The 21,827-nt window shown below is 40.8% G+C and overlaps 1 protein-coding gene across 2 annotated transcripts in view; it reads right to left on the reverse strand.

Moving 5' to 3' along the window:
• The window catches only part of ABO6 (DEA(D/H)-box RNA helicase family protein), a 91,139-nt gene that overhangs the window by 45,889 nt on the left and 23,423 nt on the right, over positions 1–21,827 (reverse strand). For both annotated transcript variants that reach the window (XM_010275804.3, XM_088892071.1), the window contains exons 6-9: positions 17,695–17,883; positions 17,426–17,585; positions 17,191–17,321; positions 14,347–14,517 (exon numbers count right to left, since the gene is read on the reverse strand). In XM_010275804.3, coding sequence (XP_010274106.1) covers positions 14,347–14,517; positions 17,191–17,321; positions 17,426–17,585; positions 17,695–17,883 — 651 coding nt within the window. The remainder of the gene's footprint in view (positions 1–14,346; positions 14,518–17,190; positions 17,322–17,425; positions 17,586–17,694; positions 17,884–21,827) is intronic.

Below are 21,827 nucleotides of genomic sequence, written 5' to 3' on the forward strand. Positions count from 1 at the left end.
CTACATGGGATAGGTCAAAATGACAAAAAATGCCCCTGACCAGATCAGTCCAACTCCCAAGAGTCTTCCCCATGCCAAATCAGAACCTGTTTGTTGGCCTTCTCCTTATGAGACAAGTCTTATAATGCCTGGACTGATCCCCATCATCTCTCCCCAGCTTGAAACTATTCAATCCTATCGAGTTAAACGCAAGATACTGCTCATAAAGATCTAGATTAAGACAATACAAGTGTTCAGCTGTAAACCATGTAGATTCTGAAAGAGGTTAATTCTTCCACTGTATGACAAACTTTTGGTAACCCCAACCTTCGGTAGAAATCAATTTTTCATCAACAAGGTATTCGAGCACATCAATAGATGGAACCAAAAGCAGCAATGGGGCTGTGGGACAATCACTATGGCCATGATACGCACTAAGGTCTTCAACAATAAAAATTGGACTAAATACGCACTAAGGACTAATTCCCATGTCACTTGGCAGCTCTAGGACATATGCGTTAGAACTGATTTTCTTAGTGATCTTGAAGGGACCTGCATTCTTAGAGCGAAGCTTCTTATAAAAGCCTTTAGGAAGGCGTTCAGGTTGTATATGCACCATAAACATATCACCCCCTTGAAAATCAGATAGGTGCCCATGTAAATCAGCTTTGGCTTTGTTCACAGCATTGTTTGGGGCATCTGATTTTCATCCAAATTTAGTCTCAGAAATTTTTTTCTTCATGGCCAAGGTTAATAGGTAGCAAGAAGGTGAATGTGGTTGGGAGCTGCATCCCGTTCACAATTTCTTGGAATATTTGAAGGAGGGGAACAGAAGAATTTTTTACGACAAAATCTGTAATTTGGACAGGATAGTATCTGTAGTTAGCAAATCAGTGGCTGATTGGGGTTTGGTATATCCAGAATTCAGTCAATGTGAAAGGGAGGACATGGAGGAAAACTTAGGGGAAGTGTTGCGTTTTCAAATATGTAATTTGGAAATTTTGGTATATCCCACTTGAAAGTATGATCACCAACTAGACAATAGGGGGTGCTCATGGTTCAGTTAATCGAACCGTGGTCCTTTTTTTGTAACCGAACCGATACTACCGGTTTTTGGAAAACCAGTAACCGAAACCAATCGGTTAACCAGTTGACCGGTTCGGTTAATTGTCGGTTCGGTTCGTCGTTTTTCAGTTTTTTATTTAATTTTTACAATAGATTATAAAAACATATATAAATATATAATAAAAAATTATAAATATATATAAAATAGTATATTTTAAATAATAAATAATATATCATATATTATAAATATATATTTATATATAATGCGTATTTATTAATTTATAATATATAAAAAATATTAATTATATTTAAAATATATATAATATACATAAATATATATATAAAATATATAGAAATATATGTATATTGGTCGGTTCAGTTAACCGCCGGGTTTCTATATTGGTTAACCAAAACCGAACCGGTACCTTCGGTTTTCTTAAAACACCAAACCGACCGATTCGGTTAACCGATTTTTCGGTCCGGTTTTGGTTGGTTTGGTTTTTTAGTTTTTTTTCTCACCCCTACTAGACAATTAGCAAATCACTAAGGCTTCCATTAACTACCTTAGTATGGCCATTGGTCTAAGGAAGGAAAGAACATGAGAACTTCAGCTTTGTATTGAGGAGCTTCCAAAGCGTCTTCCATAAGTAACTCATAAACTTCGCATCTCAATTAGAAACAATAATAACACACCATGCAAATGGACTACTTCCTTACAGAATAAGTTTGCACGTGTAGGTATCTGGTGTCTTACTAAAAGGAATAAAGTGGGCCATTTTAGAGAACCAAACTACCACAACATAAATTGATTCATAACCCCTTACCGTCTTGGAAAGACCTAGGACAAAATCCATAGAGAGGTCTTGCCAACACTCGTGGAACCGGTAAAGGGGTTTACAACCATGTATTCTTCTTTCTCCTTTATGCTAGGTGTCAAATTCCACACTGTTTGATCACACGATCAACATCAGCCTTAAGGTTAGGCCAATAAAAGCAATCTTCAAGCATAGTTATGGTCTCACATCAACCAAAATGCCCAGCAAATCTATCTGCATGTAATTTCCATATAACATACTCTTTTTAGCCACTGAACTCTCACTTCCATATTCTGAGTTAACACAGTTCTTTTTGCAGCCAATTAATCACCAACTTTCAATACCCCTCAATAATCAACTTCTTAATATTAAAAGAAATTGCTTTTTGGATTCCTACCACAGCTGCCAATACCTCAACTAGAAGAGAACCTCCATTCCCAGCTGGTCCCAGATAAAGAGCCACCACTCTATCACCCTTATCTCTTAATATTCTAGAAGCACCTGGATTACCCAAGCAACTCCCTTCAAAGTTTAATTTGATGAAACCTCTCCCAGAAAGGGTCCAATCGGCTGTATTATATGAATTAACAGGTGCAGATTCAGCCACCCATTTCCATTTTCCAATTCAGCATGACCTCATCAACTAAAAAATGAAGAAAAAAGATCTATCATCCTCACCCAATGAGCCACCTTGATCATGATGATGTCAATGATATCAGCTTTGCTTCTTTCTTTCTCAACAAATATTCTAAAATTCCTTTCCTCCCATAGCACCCAACAAATGGCAGCCCTAGTGCATCTCCAAATTATCCTACTCTTTTTTGTCAAGTTGAAAGGGGAAGAGGCAAATAATCCTTGCAAAACATCCAAGGAGTCCACCTGCACCCAAACAAGGAAGAAAGCCAATCCCAAATGCATGATGCAAAAAGACAGGAAATTAATAAGTGGTGGCATGATTTACTGTTAGTTTTACATAGTACACACCAATTTGGAGAGGCACATATTTGGTCTCCTTTGAAGCATGTCATAGGTATTAAATTTCCCCAAAAAAGCTTCCCAACAGAAGGCCCCAACTCTCAGAGAGATATAATGACACCAAATCTCTTTAACCAAGGACAAAACAACAATGGGAGAGGGATGAGATAAGGCTGTGGAAAATGAAGGACAACTAAAAGAACCAGTAGGGGAGAGAGTCCAAATTCTATGATCTTGGCTCAACGAATCCACAAAAACCCTAGAAAGGATGTTGATAAGTTCAATTACCCCATTCAAATCACCTTCCCTAACCCACCTTCTAAGGTTCCAGAGTCATGGGCATTCAGCTTCAGGAGCCACCTCTTACTGTGCCTAATGAAAAACTACTGCTAGGGCCAAGGTCGATATACAAGAGGAGGAAGAAAAGGAATACCATCATTACAAGGAGGAGGTACAAGGACGAGAATAAGAAGACAAAAGGGAGTTTGATCTTCACTTACATTCTCCTCCTAAAGAAAAAGACAGAAAGACTTCAAAAAGGTAACATCCTTAGAAACATATCTCCTTCCAGAGAGAGGATCAAAACATTTGTAGCCTTTGTAGAGTATAGAATAACCAAGGAATACACATTTTGATTGATTTAGGATCAAACTTATGCCGGGAATGACTCATATCATGAACAAAACAAGCACAACCAAAGTCCCCAAGTGGTAAATTAAAGAGAGGTTCATCAAGGAGGAGAAGTTGATGAGGAGACTTTAGGTTTAAGGATCTTTGATGGAAGCTGGCTAATGAGATACACAGTCGTCTTGATAACATTGCCCTAGAAACGGATGGGAACATGAGTTTGGAACAATAAACGTCAAGCAACATAAAACACATGTCTATTCTTCCTCTCAACAACCCCATTTTGTTGAGAGGTATTTTGTTTAGGAGTATGAGTGCATGACCTCTGACAAATAATTTCGCGGTCTTCAAGAAACCTAGACAAATGACTCTCAAAGTATTCCTTGCCATTGTCAAATCTTATTATCGTAACTCTTTTCTCAAACTATGTCTCCACCATATTCATGAAGTTTTGAACAATCATAAGAACCTCATCACAGCTTTTCATCAAGTAAAGCCACGTATTCCTACTATAGTCATCAATGAAGAGTGTCGACAAGATATGATTTGCGGCAAATTAAGAAATATATGATTTGCTGCAAATTTAGAAAGATTTGATTTGATTGATTACAGATTCGAATAAATTTAGGAAAGATTAGATTTGAATAAAATTAGGAAAGTCATATCCTAGGATTAAGGGAAAGATTTAATCAATCCCTAATTGAGAGAGATTCTAGGAGAAATTGAGAGAGATCCTGGGAGTTTGTCTCTCCTATCTTTTCTTATTTAAGTTGTATGCTCAACATGTTTTATCAACACATTATCAATACAAAAGTATTTCTTCTTCTCTCCCTCTTCATTTCTTCTTCTGTTCCTCTTTATTTTTCCACATGGTATTAGAACTTTAGGGTCCGATCATGAAATTTAAGGCCACCATGGTTGGCTCTGGTTCAGCCTCTTTGGATGCTACCAGTGGTGTGACATCTTTGGAGGGAGGTATTCAGTCAGCGGCCATCTCCCTCTCTGAGAATTCTCTTCAAATTACCATTCACAAATTGAATGGAAAGAATTATCTTGAGTGGTCTCAGTCCGTGCGGTTGGTGATCAAAGGCAAAGGGAAACTCGGCTATTTGAATGGCGAAGTAAAACCGCCAGCCACTGATGATCCAAAGTACAGGCAATGGCGTTCTGAAAATTCTATGGTTACCGCTTGGCTGATCAACTCTATGGATCCTGTGGTTGGAAAACCATTCATGTTCCTGCCAACTGCTCGTGATGTGCTCGTGCTGCTTTGACTTGGACTCTTTGGGAAGAAAGGAATCTCAGAATTTTTCAAGACAAGGAAAGGAACAGCCAAGATTTGAAAGACTGTGTGTTAAACAGGGCAATACATTGGCTAAAGACCTTGGAAATCTTCCATCAATTCTCCTTTAATGACCTTTGGAGAAATTGGTCAGCAGTAGCAAGGTGCTCATCTTTAAAGGACAAATCAATTACAAGCTGGTCTCCTCCACCCGAAGGCTCAATAGGGAATATGTTGGTCACTGTACAGTGGGTGGGGAGATCAGCAAATACTTTGTCAGATGTGTTAGCTAAGCAAGGGGTAAATAGGGAAGAATTATTTTGGGCTCAGTTGTGATCATTGTTTTTCTTTCCTAGTTTACTTGTAAGACTCAAGGAGGGGCTGCAGCTCGTGCCTCTCGTTGGGATGATGTATGAACTCACTCTAAAGTTGCTTCTGAATCAGTAAACTTATTATTATTCATCAAAAAAAACCTATTCAGATCTGGACAATCATTCACAACTGTTCAAACTAAATACCCGAATGTGGAAGATGCAGCCAGGTAAGCGTGAAGTAACTGCTTATTATAATGAGATGATGGTTGTTTGGCAGGAACTGGATTTATATGAATAAGAAGAATGGGAAAGTCTGAGTGACAGTGCTCGGTACAAAAAGAAGATAGAAAGAGGCCAGGTCTTTATCTTCTTGGCTGGTTTGAATAAAGAACTCGATGAGGTTCGAGGACATATCTTGGGGCGAAAGCCCTTGCCTACTAATAAGAGAAGTTTTTTCAGAAGTGCGTAGAGAAGAAGCACGGCGGCAAGTGATGTTGAAGAATGTTAATGAAACAAAAACTGAGAATGAAGGGTCCGCTCTTGTGGCACGAGGTGCAGACGTAGACGGAGATAAACGAGGAGGAAAGCAAAGGCCTTGGTGTGATCATTGTAAAAAGCCATGGCATACTCGGGAAACCTGTTGGAAGCTGCATGGGAAACCAGCAGGTTGGAAGAAAAAATCAGACAGTGACAACAAGTCAGGGGGAGATGCCCGCACGCTTCAAGTAAGCAATTCGGATCCAGGGCAACAATCATCCTCAGAGTCTCTTCCTTTCACAAAGGAACAAATAGAGCACTTATATAAAATGTTTCAATCTCAATACTTAAGAAACTCTAACCCATCCTGCTCTTTAGCCCAGTCAGGTAATTTTTTCACTATAGCCATTGCTTGTACCAAATCTAATGGCTCCTGGATATTAGATTCAGGTGCCACTGATCATATGACCGGCACTTCACAATTCTTCTCTTCATATACACCCTGTGCAGGGAATCAAAAGGTTAAAATTGCAGATGGTGCCTTTGCTACTGTTGCTAGGAAAGGAACTGTGTCTATTTCTCCTTCTCTAAACCTAAAGATGTTCTACATGTTCCTAACCTATCATACAATCTCTTATCTGTCAGCAAACTAACTCTTGATCATAATTGTCGGGTTAATTTTTGGTCTTCTTGTTGTGAATTTTAGGATTTAACCTCGGGGAAGATGATTGGGGGTGCTAAACTGGATGGTGGCCTCTACCTCTTTAATAAAGGATCAACCTTTGGAAGGCAAGACCGACAGACTTGTTTCAGCTCTATCTCTGTTTCTAGTGACAGTGAAGTTTTGTTATGGCATTATCGGTTAGGACATCCTAGCTTTCAATATTCAAAGCATTTATTTCCCAAATTACTCATGAATAAAAATCATTCGTATTTTAAGTGTGAATCTTGTGAATTAGCAAAACATCATCGTGTTGTTTTTCCGTCCCAACCATATAAAAAATCAAAACCATTTACCATGATTCACAGTAACGTTTGGGGTCCTTCTAGAGTAACAACTCTTTTTGGAAAGCGTTGGTTCATTACTTTTATTGATGATCATACTAGAGTCACTTGGGTTTTCCTTTTAAAAGAGAAATCAGATGCTGAAACTGTGTTTAAAACTTTCTATAACATGGTTCAAACACAATTTCAGACTCAGATTAAAATTTTTCAAAGTGATAATGGAAAGGAATTTTTTAACAATGTGTTAGGAAATTTTTTTGCTGAGAAAGGAATTGTACACCAAAGTTCGTGTAATAATACACCTCAACAAAATGGGGTGGCTGAAAGGAAAAACAAACATCTCCTTGAAGTTGCTAGAGCCCTAAGTTTTCAAACTAAGGTTCCTAAGTATCTTTGGGGAGAAGCCGTTTTAACAGCCACTTATTTGATTAACAGACTGCCTACACGAATTTTGGATTTTAAAACACCAATCAGGTTTTCATTGACTGTTTTCCAAACTCTCGGCTAGTGACAAACATTCCCTTAAAAATTTTTGGAAGTGTGGCCTTTGTTCATAACCATGATCCTAAACGTTTAAAACTTGATCCAAAAGCACATAAATGTATTTTTGTAGGCTATCCCACTAATCAGAGAGGTTACAAATGCTTTGATCCAGTTTTCAAAAGGATGTTTGTAACTATGGATGTCACATTCTTTGAAGGAACCTCCTACTACAAACACTCCCATCTTCAGGGGGAGAGCAACACTAGTGAAGATGGTCTTTTAGATGGTTCTGATTTAATGTTTAAATTTGTCCATAATGATGTTCCTCACAACCAGTCACCGAAAGAAAGTAAGGCAGAAAATACAAAATCAGTGGAAACAAATGAATTAAATATTGAAAATGAACAACCTTCGGCAATGCCATCTCAAAATAAAAAAGCTGAAACAACAGAGATGCGTGCAAAACAGTATAAAGGCCTTGTATATTCAAGGGAACATCTAGCACTAAAAAGGAGAGGCACTATTCCGTAGCATCAACAAGAATCTGATCTGAAGGTGGATCATGAAATTCATGATAATTCTCCAAAAATACCTGAAAATATTCCTCCAGGTAATTCTAATTCTTCCAGTCAGCTTGATCTTCCCATTGCTCTTAGGAAAGGTGTTAGGTCTTGTACAAAACATCCTCTGTCAAATTTTGTATCTTACAAAAATATTTCACCTTCATATTGTGCCTTTATTTCACAAGTGTCTAGTGTTTCCATTCCTAACAGTATCCAGGAGGCTCTAAATGTTCCTGAGTGGAAAGAAGCTGTTTTTGAGGAGATGAGAGCTTTGGAAAAGAATGCTACATGGGAGAAAGTGGATCTGCCGGATGGAAAGACAGTTGTTGGTTGTAAATGGTTGTTCACTCTGAAGTACAACTCAGATGAATCCTTGGAGAGATATAAGGCTCGCCAAGTAGCTAAAGGCTTTACTCAGACGTATGGAGTAGACTACTTTGAGACCTTTTCTCCAGTGGCGAAACTAAATACAGTTCGAGTACTCTTATCTATTGTAGCTAACCTTGACTGGCCACTGAATCAGCTGGATGTGAAGAATGCCTTTTTGAATGGAGACTTGGAAGAAGAAGTATATATGGAGCCTCCACCTGGTTTCACTGAGAAGTTTGGAACTAAGGTATGCAAGCTAAAAAAGTCTCTATATGGACTTAAACAGTCTCCCAGAGCTTGGTTTGAAAGATTCACAAGGTTCGTTAAAAGTCAAGGATATAGTCAAGGACAATCTGATCATACTCTTTTCACAAAAAGATCCACCGAAAACAAGGTATCATTTCTGATTGTCTATGTTGATGACATAATCTTGACTGGAGATGATATTGAAGAGATGAGCAGACTAAAGCAGAGCTTAGCCAAGGAATTCGAGATTAAAGACTTAGGCCAGCTAAGGTACTTTCTAGGAATGGAAGTGGCTAGATCAAAGAAGGGCATTGTGGTTTCGCAACGAAAATATATTCTAGACCTCTTGAAATATTTATACATACCCCTATAAGGAATAGCATATGGGCCCCAAACATCAGTATGTACCAATGTTTTAAAGCGCGGAGGCATGACGCGAGGCGTTCCACTACCTAGAGGCGTGAGGCGTAGTTCAGAACACAAGAGGCGTAAGCCTCCTTAAGAGGACGGAGGTTAGGATGAGGATGAAGAGGAAAGGGGGATCTCATTTTTTCTTTATTTTTAATAAAAATCTTTTGTATTAAGAAGAATAAAGATGCATAACATTAGTTGATGGGGGGCCTTCCAGTATCAAAGAAGAAGATGATAGACCTAATTTATGGTCTATCACATGCCCAGAAAAAACCGAAGTCATGTGGTTCATTAAGTCACCACCTGACCGCTCTTTCAACCCTAACATCTTTGGTTTACCCTAGATCGGGGGTGTTTGAACCTAACCATTCCTCATGGCGTTTTGAATCTCCCCACTATTTAAATTAACTTTAACTTCTCTATGCATTACTAGCTGCCTTGATACATGTGCAACTGCCCAAGCATATGACTTCAATGAGGTACTTTGAAACGCCCTAGTTGCCCAAATGTTTCCCTTTCCCAAGAGAACTTAAATGCATCTCTTATGGTTTTGCTCAACTCTTTGTCTTCTAGATTCAAAAAAAAATGACTTTGTCCTTCTATATAACCTCTCCTTCCATGTCATGGTCATTTACACCCCAATGACATCATCTTCTCCCTCTCTCCCTTCTGCTACTGATCTTCAATGGAGGAAGCAATCCACACCTTGTACATCACGCCATTTGAATGAAGTCCAATCAACAGAGGAATCAACCCTGGCTTGGTACCTATCACCTAAACCATAGCAACTCATAGATCAATCCCACCTTTGGAAACAACTCCTTCGATTAGAGATGAAAAGCCACACCCATGATTCCCAAAACAAGCAACCTGACTAGGTTTGTGGCTGCTTTTAAACCACATGCAATTTCACCATTCAAGTCTGAACCAAATCAGGTCAACCCAAACCGGGTTGGGCCAAGCCAGCTGATTAGGTTTGGGTTTAGTTGAGCAGCTTGGGAACCATGTTGGGCCATCATTCAAATCGTAGTAACCCAAATTGAATCAAACACTGAACCATTTGACCAAATTCAAGCTAAGGTTCAGGTTAATATATGGGTATTTTGTGTTGGATCGAACTGGAACAGGCCTTAAATTGATTGATTGAACCAGTCCAAACCAAAAAGGTCATCTAACCACTTGACTATGTTCAAATTAATTCAGTTTGGGTATGGCCAAACTTCTCAATTCTCCAGGGTTCTAAATTGAACTAGACCAATTGGGCCATCAAAACATCTAACTGGATTCAAGTTAATTTGGATTGGGTATGGGTGCATTGTGTTGACCCAAATTGGGTCAAACAATTGGACCATGTGACCAAGTTCAAGTTAAAGCTTATATTCTAATCAGGTGTTTATGCACCATATTGTGCCAACCCAACCCGGTCCAAATGAGAAATTGGTTAGGCAATTCACACTTGTATTAATGATTAACCCAATAGGTAGCCACAACCCAACAAATCCAGTCCATTAAATTGATCAAATGCAGAATTTAACACATTTCCAACCCGATAAGTAAATGGACAATTTGGGAGTTATAAAATGGGTGGGTTGGGTGGGTACAACAGGCTGGGCATGAAATTGCCACCCCTAATAGCATCCCCCAATTAATTAGATGATCCTTCATTGAACTTCCTAGGTCCCAAAGAAAATTCATTGTTAGTTTCTCTAACCTCTTCACCACCAACACTAGGATTATTTGAACACCAAGTTGTCACAAGTGTTCTCTTCGTCGTGCCATCAAGTGCCATCCATCGTGCCTACAGCCGCCACTCCAGTGTCCAAGTGTGTGTCATGGGTGGGCTATGCATGTACTTTTGTATGGGGGGATTGCCAATTGCATTCTTGTAATTACTTAGCATGATTTTTCATCCTTTCGGTGTATCTTTATGTCACTCCCCCAAAAGCTTAACGTACTCTTTGAGGGGGAGGTAGGCAGTCAAGTGAATCAAGAGCATGTAAAGGTTAAGCATGAGATCCCCTCGACACTGAACTGTGTGCTTATGCTTGCCATCCATTAATGCAATACAATTTGCCTTTTGTCTAATTCGTGTGCCATCTTTGTTGCCTTTTCTTGTGTTGTTGCTTGCTGCTTAGGCTTACTCGTCGCGTTCGAGTGCCGCACGGGGCCCCCCAAGACTAGCCCCGTGACAGTTGGTATCAGAGCAGGAGCTCCTACACGCACATTGGACCCTGTCAACCGCCCCTAATTCAACACAATGAAGAGCAACCGCAACATTGCCGATGACACACTACACGGGCCACACCAAGCCCATGGCACCAATGAGGCTCCACTCGACGAACCCAACAGGACACAAGCACTGAAGGGCCACACAACTAAAGCTAGCAAGCGTGATAAATCGGTCGACCAGCTAGCTAGCATGGACATGTGCATCCTACGTTGCAAGGCAACAGTAGGTGAGACTCGAGATCGGGTCGATGAACTCCATCTCAACATGGAGACTGTAGAGAATGTTGTGGTGGAGTTGGAGAGCTGCTTCAACGGAACCCTCCGAGACGTCCACAACACCTTGCAGCAGTCACAAACCAGCTCTTCCCAAAGCAACCTTCAAGGCATGATGGACAGCTTCCAAGTGCAATTGGATGAGATGAGGGCTGAGCTGACAATCATGAAAAGAGCTATGGCCAATTCCACCGGCTCTTCATCCGCTCCATCCACCCATATCAACGTGCGCCAACCAACTCCAAACCCCGATGCTCGTGATGCTCGAGAGCTTGAAAACTTCTTGTGGCAATTTGATCAATACTTCTCCGCGACTGGCATCCATGATGACCAAACTCAGGTACGTATAGCCGCCATGTATTTAAATGATATTGCAATGTTATGGTGGCGTAGATGTTGCCAGGACATTGAACGTGGCACTTGGACCCTCAACACCTGGGCCAATTTCAAGAGAGAGATCAAGCGACAATTCTTCCCCAAAAATGTTGAGTACTTGGCACGAAGAAAGTTGAAGAACTTGAAGCATCAAGACTCATTGCATGACTATGTCCAAGAGTTCTCAGCCCTAACCCTTGAGATCTCTGACATGTCTGACAAAGACCTTTTGTTCAACTTCATGGATGGTCTCAAACCATGGGCGGAGCTCGAACTACAACGGCGTGGGGTGAAGGACTTAGCAACAGCCATGGCGGTGGCGAGCAACTAGTTGATCTAAGGAAGTCAGAAGAGGAAAACCACCAACCACATAGCCCACGTACCAATAGCTTGAGTGGGGGAGATTAGAAATCAACCTCTACACAGGAGAAACCAGTGCCCACTAACAAGCCCCACAATTACCAACAAGGGAAGAAGCCACAAGGAGCCCAAAGCTATCAGGGCCACCGGTTCACTAGGAAACCAACTGCTCCTCCTACGCCTTGTTACCTTTGCAATGGAAATCATTGGACGAGTGACTGTCCAACATGGAAGAAACTCAATGCCCTCATCGCCAAACTCAACAACAGTGAAGAGAGTGATGAGGAGAAACCCACAACGGCGCCAAGAGTAGGTGCCCTCCAACTCATCAATGCCATGGTTAAGAAAGAGGCCACATCCAAGCAGCTCATCAAAGCCCACAAGGGGCTGAAATATGTAGACATCACCCTCGGCGGGAGACCGACCCAAGCCTTGGTGGACACTGAGTCCACCCACAACTTCGTCCCGCTTGCGGAGGCAAAGTGACTCGGCTTGACCACCACCAAACAGACAGGGTGGATCAAGGATGTCAATACAGAGGCCAAAGCAGTAGAAGGCATGGCTCGTGGAGTAGAACTCCAAGTTGGGTCATGGAAAGGACCCATCAATCTATCTGTAGTACCTTTGGATGATTTTCAGGTTGTCTTGGGAATGGAGTTTCTTGCACATGCGGAAGCAGCTCTCATGCCACACATAGACAGTCTGCTCATCTTGGACAAGTGTTCTCCTTGCATGGTTCCAGTGACAACAACCTTGAAGGTACATGGGAAGCAATTGGGACAGGTTGGGAAGTCATCACCAGGAAGAAGTCTCCCCCAAAGCCGTTCCAACATCAGTACCAACAACGACATCAGCAACAGCAACAGCACCAGCATCAACATCAACAACAGCACCAATGTCAGTGCCACGAGCCGACAAAACAGAAGACTCCTGGAAGACCCAAGGTCGTCTCCAGCCACAACCAGTTCCACTATGACAATCAACAGGGAGAGCGAGTACCACCAAATCCACTTAGGTACCCTATCCGCCACCACATTGATCAAGCCAACCCTCATAGGAGCCTTGTGAGGAGCAACCCTTGGGGGAAAAATCATCAAGGGGAACAATACCCAAAAAATCCAAACCTTCATTTTGAGCTAGCCCTGGCCACAAACTTTCCTACCACCAAAGCAGAACATCCAAAATCCTACCTTGAAGTAGCCAGGCAAGGACTTAACGTAGGAACTAGCCATAGGTTTTCCCACCATCAAGAACACCCTAAAGACATCCACCCAACCTCATGCCCGGGCCTTGGAAGAGACCAAGTTCGCGGAGCAGCTGAAGAACCCTCCTTCATCAACAGCAGATCTGAGCCTCAAGCAGAAGCCAGTCTTCATCCTCGAAGACTGAATTGAGTGGGGGAGACTATCACAAGTGCCATCCATCATGCCTACAGCTGCCACTCCAGTGTCCAAGTGTGTGTCATGGGTGGGCTATGCATGTACTTTTGTATGGGGGGATTGCCAATGGCATTCTTGTAATTACTTAGTATGATTTTTCATCCTTTGATGTATCTTTATGTCACTCTCCCAAAAGCTTAGCGTACTCTTTGAGAGGAGGTAGGTAGTCAAGTGAATCAAGAGCATGTAAAGGTTAAGCATTAGATCCCCTTGACACTGAACTGGGTGCTTATGCTTGCCATCCATTAATGCAATACAATTTGCCTTTTGTCTAATTCGTGTGCCATCTTTGTTGCCTTTTCTTGTGTTGTTGCTTGTTGCTTAGGCTTACTCGTCGCATTCGAGTGCCGCACGGGGCCCCAACGACTAGCCCCGTGACAAAGTGGTAGTAAATGGGCAAGTCAACTAATGTTGCTTTTATCAACATAACCCTCCACCCCCCCCCCCCCATGGGATGTAATTTTTCTTCCCAGTTAACAATTTCTTAGTGAACCTATCCAAAATTGGATTCAAAAAGCTAATAGACCTAGGATTTCTCCTTAGTTGAAACCCAAGATAATTAATAGACCACTCCCCTTTCATGCACCTTAACACCTCAACATACCATTCTAACACCGAGTCCTCAATATTAATCCCCACAACACTACTCTTCTCAAGGCTGCTCTCAAGTTCAAAACGCTTTCAAATAACTTAATCAAAGACTGAAGATTTTTGGTTCCTTCCTCCTTGTATCCTCACAATAAATTATGACGACATCAGAAAAATATATACATGTTTGAATAGACAATATTGTTCTCATCTTTTTAACTTTTTGTCATTATAAATTAGTGGTTTCTTTCACTTTCCACTATGAATGTGCCTTGTTTATCAACAAGCTTTGTGCCCAAGTCAATCCCCTATCCTTTTTTTAACAATATACATATTATATTAGCTTCTTCATGAGACAGGCGAAAAGGCCCCTGTATGATAGATTTACACCATAACAATCATTAAAATTATAGAGACATCCAAAGTTCTAATAACTATTAGAGACTTTGAAATAAAGCAGCAAAACGGTACCTCAACAAGTGCAGTTATCTGGTTTTTTCTCTTCCTTGGCACTAGCTGCCTTTGTGTTTTCCATAGTTTCTCCTGACCATAATCATCAATTTGGTTGAATGAGGTGAACTTGTATCCAGTCATTTCCAATACATCCTCCAGAAAGTGTGCTCTTACTGGGTATGTAAAGCCCTGGTGAGAAAACAGATACCAACTTTCAAGCTAAACATGCTGAACATGTTACATGAATCAACCTCATTTTGAATGAAAAGTGTTAAAAACCAATACAAGGTTATTAAGGTGGCCGAAAAAGAGTGGCACTGAACATTCAGAAAACAATTAGGTGAATTTCATGGTTAGGTGTTTGATACAGATTGCAAATACATTATGAACCTTAATTCAAGAAACAAAAAAAAAAAAGATACAAAGTTCAATGATGTATAAAAAACAAGCAGATCCGTTATCCCCATTCCCTTCCAGTATCATAGCAGATGTTCTATGTCGATTGATATTGAGGGCAGACAGGTTGCAATTGGTGGAAGGATGAAGGATGGGTAAAGATCAAGTTGTGGTATCTCACACTCACCTAATTTTTTCTAATGATGTGATCATCTTCTGCATAAGATAGGGCAATAATCAGGGTAAGAAACCTTCATTTGTTGGTGAAATGCTTTGAGAGGGTTTCCAACTTGAAGGTGCACTTCGGGAAATATGGGGGGGAGAGGGGGGATATATGGTATAGTGTCACAAAGAGACATGCAGAGATCTTGGAGTATTCAATGGAGGAATGACCAGTTAGATACTTAAGCCTACCTGTAGACGGAATCCAAGGTCCTCTAGTTTTTGAAATCTCATAATGGATGGTTTTTCCAAGAAACTTGCAACAAGGAAGAAGATCATATTTCACACGGGGCCAAAGAACCTTAATCAAATATACATTAAGAAACATCCCTATCTACTAAGAAATCTCACTTTCCATTTTCAAAATTCCAGCATCAGTGGCAAAAAAATTAAAAAGATAGTGTTTAATTTCTTATGGGTGTCAGGGAAATCAAAGAAGGATCATTTGATTTATTGGACAACAATTTGTAAGGACAAGAAGGCTAGAGGATTGGGTCTGGACAAGGTGTCATTGAGGAATACCTCTCAATTAGGCAAATGGTTATGGTGGTTTCCCATTGAAACAGACAAGTTTGGTATTAAGTCATTAAGAACATTCATGGACTTAAGCCCGATGGATGGGATGCAGGACTTAACCAAACAGCATTACTATTTCTCCTTGGAAAGCTATCGTTTCTATATATCCCTGTTTTGTATGCTTCACTAGAGATGACGTGGCTTCTAGAAATAGAACAAATTTTTGGAAGGATCTTTGATGGGGGGAACAGCCCTCAAGGATTGATTTTTTCTCTATATTCCAACAAAGATTGCTTCATAAGGAACTTGGGGAGTGTCAGACCTCAGATGTTCTGGCTCTACTTGACCATTTGAAAGGTGTATTTATTAACCCCAACCTGTCTGATACCAAAATCTAGATCACATTGTTTCAGGCACTTTCTCTTGTGCATCTTTTTTCTCTGTCATTGCAAGAGACCCTCAGCCTTTAATTACTTGTCCAATGAAAGCTATCTAAAGAGAACTGGTAGCACCCAGAGTTATAGCTTGTTGTTAGGACGTGTTCCATGACAAAATTAATACTTGTGAGAAATTACGGAGAAAACCCTTCTGGTTTAAAGCACCTCATGTTTTCCTCTGTAGAGAAACTGAGCAACTGGTGAGAACACAACCCACTTACTAATCTCCGGTAAATTTACATCTATTATTAGGATTTTTTTTCTTCTCTATCTTTGATGGCAGGTTGGGTCCTCCCTTGGACTTGAAGAGCTTGTTTCTCATTTCTTTTTATATCCCCTCCCAAGAAACAGAGAAGAGCCCTTTGGAAATACACAAGAGCTGCAGTCTTGGATAGAAGGTCCACATAGACTAAGCAAGATCAACCTTGGATAGAAGGTCTACTACAGGCTACCATACATTTATAGCAGAAAATCTTGTTACCTGGAAAAATAAAAAACAGAATGTGGTGGCTAGGAGCAGTGTTAAAGCTGAATATAGGGCTATGGCCACACTACTTATGAGTTAATATGGCCAAAATATTTCCTTCCGGAGATTGGGATATCGATTACTGGGCCCATTACATTCTTTTTCCTTGTTTTGATAATCCAGTTGGTACTCACATAGCCTCTAATCCTGTGTTTCACAAGAGGACCAAACACATTAAGATGGATTGCCATTTTGTTAGAAAGAAGGTCTTGCACGATGATGTCATTACTCCTGTTAGGTGTGAAAATCAGTTGGTATAGCATTTTACTAGAGTTTGAACAGGGAAAGAATGTATTACATTTCTAACAAGCTGGAGCTCTATGATATTTATGCTCCAGCTTGAGGGGGAGTGTTAGAAACATAATGCACAGAAATCAGGGAAGTTTGTTCACTACATCTATATTTTACTTAAGAAACGTTAGTGTCGTATTTGTAGTTATCCTTTTATTATAAATACGAATGGGTGGCAAAAGGGAGATGCAATTAGACTTCCATAATTTTTCTATTCTCACATTCTCTCCTCTCTTTCTCTTTCTCTAAACTCTCTTTGTACATTTTTTATAGTTATTTTATTTGCATTAAGACAGAATTTATTGGAAACTTTTCACATTAAAATTCCATAACTTTGAACAGAAGTTATCACTTGGGGAAATTCCTATATTCACACGCAAGTGCCCAAACACATACACACTATGTACCTACTCACCACTAGCCCAATGATCCAAGAATATTTTACAAATAACTAGCTTTAGTATAAGAACTCACTGGAATGTGAACTTTTGGTGACCCTCCAAAATAATTTGAAAAAAGCTCCGCATTCAGAGTGGCACTCATCAAAATCAGTCTCAAATCCCGTCGACGAGGAAGAAGATCTTTCAGTACAATCAAAAGGAAGTCTGTGACATGAGTACAAGAAAATGAGACAAGTATAAGAAAACAAGAAAGATAAAATACTTTGATAGAAGCTCAGAAATCAAACGGAATTTGTTAGGAAACTTACCTTCATTCATGCCTCGCTCATGAATTTCATCTACAAAAACGTGGGTTATACCATTCAAATTCCTGTCACTAAGCAACCTCCTGAGCAGAATACCACTGGTACAAAAAAGCAGGTGGGTGTTTTTTCCCTTCATTCCTTCTAATCGAACTTTGTAACCAACCTAGCACAAAAGCTTACGTTGTATGACAGATAAAACAAAGAATCTTTTTATAAATAATTCCTTTTTGGTAATAATGAACTTATCCATACTATCATTAAATAAAGCTTACTGATTCACCAAGAGGCTCTCCTCTTTCTGCGGACACTCTTTCAGAAACAGCCATAGCAGATATTCTTCGAGGCTGTGTACAGATAATATTACAGAACGCACCACGGCCAGACTCTATCTCTGATTCTAATATATACTGAGGGAGTTGGGTGGTTTTTCCACATCCAGTCTCTCCAGATATCACAATGACCTAACATTATGACAGCACAATCAACAACATAAACAATAGAATTTGATCATAACAAATGGCATTTAAAGAAGCATATTCCTAGTAATATTCTCATTCTACAAACTATTCACAAACTGAACTAAACAGAAGCAACCAGTTGAACAGTCACCACTATGTACATGGGAGAAAACAGCTTTGGATGGTACAATGTTATCATTTATTGCCAGTTTAAGAAAAATATCACTAGATAGAACAACCAATCAAAACTATTCCACATTGTATGCCCTAAGGATTTGATAATTTGATCTAGTATTTTTTTTTATAATTGAAAATGATTTCAAACCAAAAGGAAATAGATTTTACAAGAAGTCCTTGGAGAGCCACGAGATGCAGCCTCCCCTAACCGTTACAAGAAATCAGAAATAAAATTACAATGCTGCCCAGAATAAATTGTCCCTAGTAGACCCCTGTTTAGCAAGATGATCAGCCAAAGCATTTGCCTCCCTACCCACCCACTGATATCTACATGTTATGTGCCTTGTTAACCATTTGACTTTTTTGATGAGATCCCTATAACTCCAAACAACTGAATCTGGATTTGACAGCCAGCCCACAATCACCTTAGAATCCCCTTCAATCAATAGGTTCTCCACTCTTAGTTGATTAGCAATCTGAATTCCCTGTACTGGAGCCAATATCTCAGCTCTTGTAGAGTCCCCTATCCCTATCGGGCCTGAGAAAAAGGATATGATGTTGCCATTTTCATTCCTCAAAACTCCTCCAATGCCAGACGGTCCTGGATTAACCTAGCTGCTACTGTCAAAATTCAGTTTAAAAAAACCTTCTGGGGAGTTACCCAAACTGTAGTGGCTCTGGTTATTCTAACCAAAGTGTGTGCAACTGTGGTCCAATTTCTCCAGATATCATCAAATGAAAAACAGCTGAAAGAATCCAAGGATTTCAGCCAATGGATAGTCCTGGTTAAGATACATTCCTTCACTTCTGTCATGGACCTCTCTTTATCTGGGAAAATTCTAGCGTTTCTTTCTTCCCAAATTGTCCATAAGGTGGCTGCTCTGCAACATCTCCACATACTCCTTCCTCTATTTGTTAGGCAACAAAAGGTGGTTGGTGCAAATAATGATTTTACCTCTGCTGGTTGATTCCACCTACATCCAAACAAAACAAATATCCAATCCCAAAGAGCTGCAGCAAAGGAACAAAAAACCAGTAAGTGGTAACAGTCCTCACTATGAGAATTGCACATTACACACCAGTTTGGGGACAAACAAATAAAAGGCTTTCTCCTTGGTAACTTCCCAGACGAAAACAGCAATTTTGGGGGGGCACAGGCTTTGTCCAAACTTCTTTCACTGGGAAAGGCTCAAAAGAAGTGCTCAAACAAAGGGATTTGAAGAAGGATGCACAAGTGAAAGAACCTTTTGGGATAGGAGTCCACACCCTTTTATCAGGAGAAGAGGGGTCCAAACCAACACTCTCTAGAATGGATAGAAGTTCAGTAACACAAGCAAGCTCCTCCTCCCTTAAGCCATTACGAAAACTGTTAGTGAAGGGGTATTTTAGTCCTTGTACACCTGTTGAGAGTGCTGATGTGTACTATTATGTTAGTTCGAGTGCCTCTTACTTAAATAAGGGCACTCTTGTCTTTTCCAGTCTCATTAATAATATAATAACAGGTCTGGCCGAATCTAGGTTGACTTCCTGAGTTTTGAACCAGACCTTTTCTCTTCTCCTACTTTCTTCCTTCTTCTTCCTTCTTTTCTTCCTTCTCATTGTTTACTTTACAACTAACAAACCAAACAGATTTCTAGGGCAGGCTGAACTTTAACATGGTATGCGCATTCGAACTAGGGTTTTCTTAGATTTCTCAGCCGTTGGTTGGAGACTGGGAAAAGGACTAAAAATGAGTGATCGCCCTCTTCCCTTGGAGGTTTCTATGCCTCCGGTGGTGTCGTTGGTGATCGGTTGCTGTGGTTTCTAAGCCCTCCCCTAATTAATGTAGGGCTGGTGTGTGTGGTGCAGTGGTGTTTCATCCCTTCGTGTTGTTGGCCTTCAGGCAATGAGGTAAGGAGTTTTTTTTATGCATATTTTCTGTCATGGAATACATGAGAGGTGTGGTACAGATCGTATGATGGGTTTTCAGATCGCAGTATGCTAGGGTTTATGCTAGAGTTTATGCTGGTTTGTGTGTGATTTGAAGGGAAGTAGTGTCTACTTAATGGTGAAACTTCCGATAGCTGTAGAGTAGAGTTTGTGGTGTTACAAATACAGCTTTCAGCCTTTGTCATAACTGAATCAGTGTGCAGATTTCGGTGAAGTATCTGTGTGTAGTGTGCAGTGTGTAGTGCTCAGTTTTAGTGATAAGAGAATTCGGCAATGGCAGATAACAGTGATAGTAAACCTAGTGTGATGATATCTACTGACTATCTGAATGTCCAAATGACCTCCATTAAACTGAATGGAGAGAATTATGTCCCTTGGGCCAAGTCTGCAGAGGTCTTTCTGAAGGAGAAGAAGAAGGTAAAGCACATAAGAGAGGAGAAACCTCCCACTAGTTCTCAGGAGTATGAAGACTGGGAACAGGAAGATGCACAGATTATCACATGGTTGTGGAACAGTATGGAGCCCAGAATCAGTGTGAACTTCATGTTTCTTGACACAGCCAAAGAGGTGTGGGATCATGCTAAGAAATTGTATTCTGGTCAGGATAATACAACTAGGGTATATCAACTGCATCAGGAATACTTCAATCTGCAACAGGGAAATCAGAGCCTTGAGGAGTACTATGCCAGTATGAGAAATATCCGTAATGAGCTAGATGTCTATCACCCTCTCACTTCTGATGTCAAGGTTCAACAGCAACAGAGAGAGCATCTTGATGTGACTAGGTTTCTGGTGGGGTTGAAGTCTGAATATGAACCAGTACGAGCCCAGATACTAGGAGGATCTGCTCTTCCATCTCTAGAGGTGTTTGCTCGTCTTCAGAGGACTTCCATTGGATCTATGGAAACCTCTAGTATCTCAGATAGATCAGCATTTGCAGTGTCGAGAGGACGAGGTGGCAGAAGTGGGACTCGAGGAGCCCAGCCTGGCCAAGGTGACAATAGTGGTCCAGTGTATGGCCGGAGTGGTAGTGGTGGTCCTACACATATCCGTGGTGGTGGTCGTACTGAAGGCAGAGATTCAGGGGGAGCTCGTGGTAGAGGACATGGCTCGGGTCCACGGAGGTGCGCTCATTGTGGTTTGGATGGACATACTATTAACTACTGCTATGATTTAAACGGTCCACCTTCGACGTGGGCCAACCATGCCATGACTAGTGATACCAGTTCCAGCTTTAGACAGGAGAACCGATCAGCTGACCAGATGCCTTCTACTTCTCCAGATGGTCCAGGCAGGGAGATGGTGAGTGTTCCTCGTGATGAGTATGAAAGGTTTGTTCAATCCACGTCGCAGCAGAACACAGCTACCTTTGCACACTCAGGTATGGCTTGTTTGGCATCCACACCCAACCCCTGGATCATTGACTCTGGATCCTCCGATCACATGACGGGAACTCCAGGTGTGTTTTCATCTCTCACTCATTGCCCAACATCACAATCTGTCACCCTTGCCAATGGCTCCACATCATCTATTCGTGGTGTTGGTAATGTTGACCTAGACCCTGTGTCCCTATCCTCTGTTTTATATGTACCTAAACTTCCATTTAATCTTATGTCTGTTAGTAAGCTGACCAAGTCCCTTAATTGCTCCATTACATTTTACCCCTCTATGTGTGTTTTTCAGGATCTCAAGACGGGGATGAAGATTGGTGAAGGGCATGAAACCGGTGGACTGTATTATCTTGATGGTGGTGGAAGAACGTCAACGGCCCTTTAGTCATCTATTTCTCCTCTCCAGTGGCATTGTAGATTTGGTCATCCCTCGCTGAAAGTGCTGAAGTC

This window comes from Nelumbo nucifera, chromosome 7, assembly GCF_055504915.1.
Source record: "Nelumbo nucifera cultivar China Antique chromosome 7, China Antique-T2T, whole genome shotgun sequence".
Lineage (NCBI taxonomy): Eukaryota > Viridiplantae > Streptophyta > Magnoliopsida > Proteales > Nelumbonaceae > Nelumbo > Nelumbo nucifera.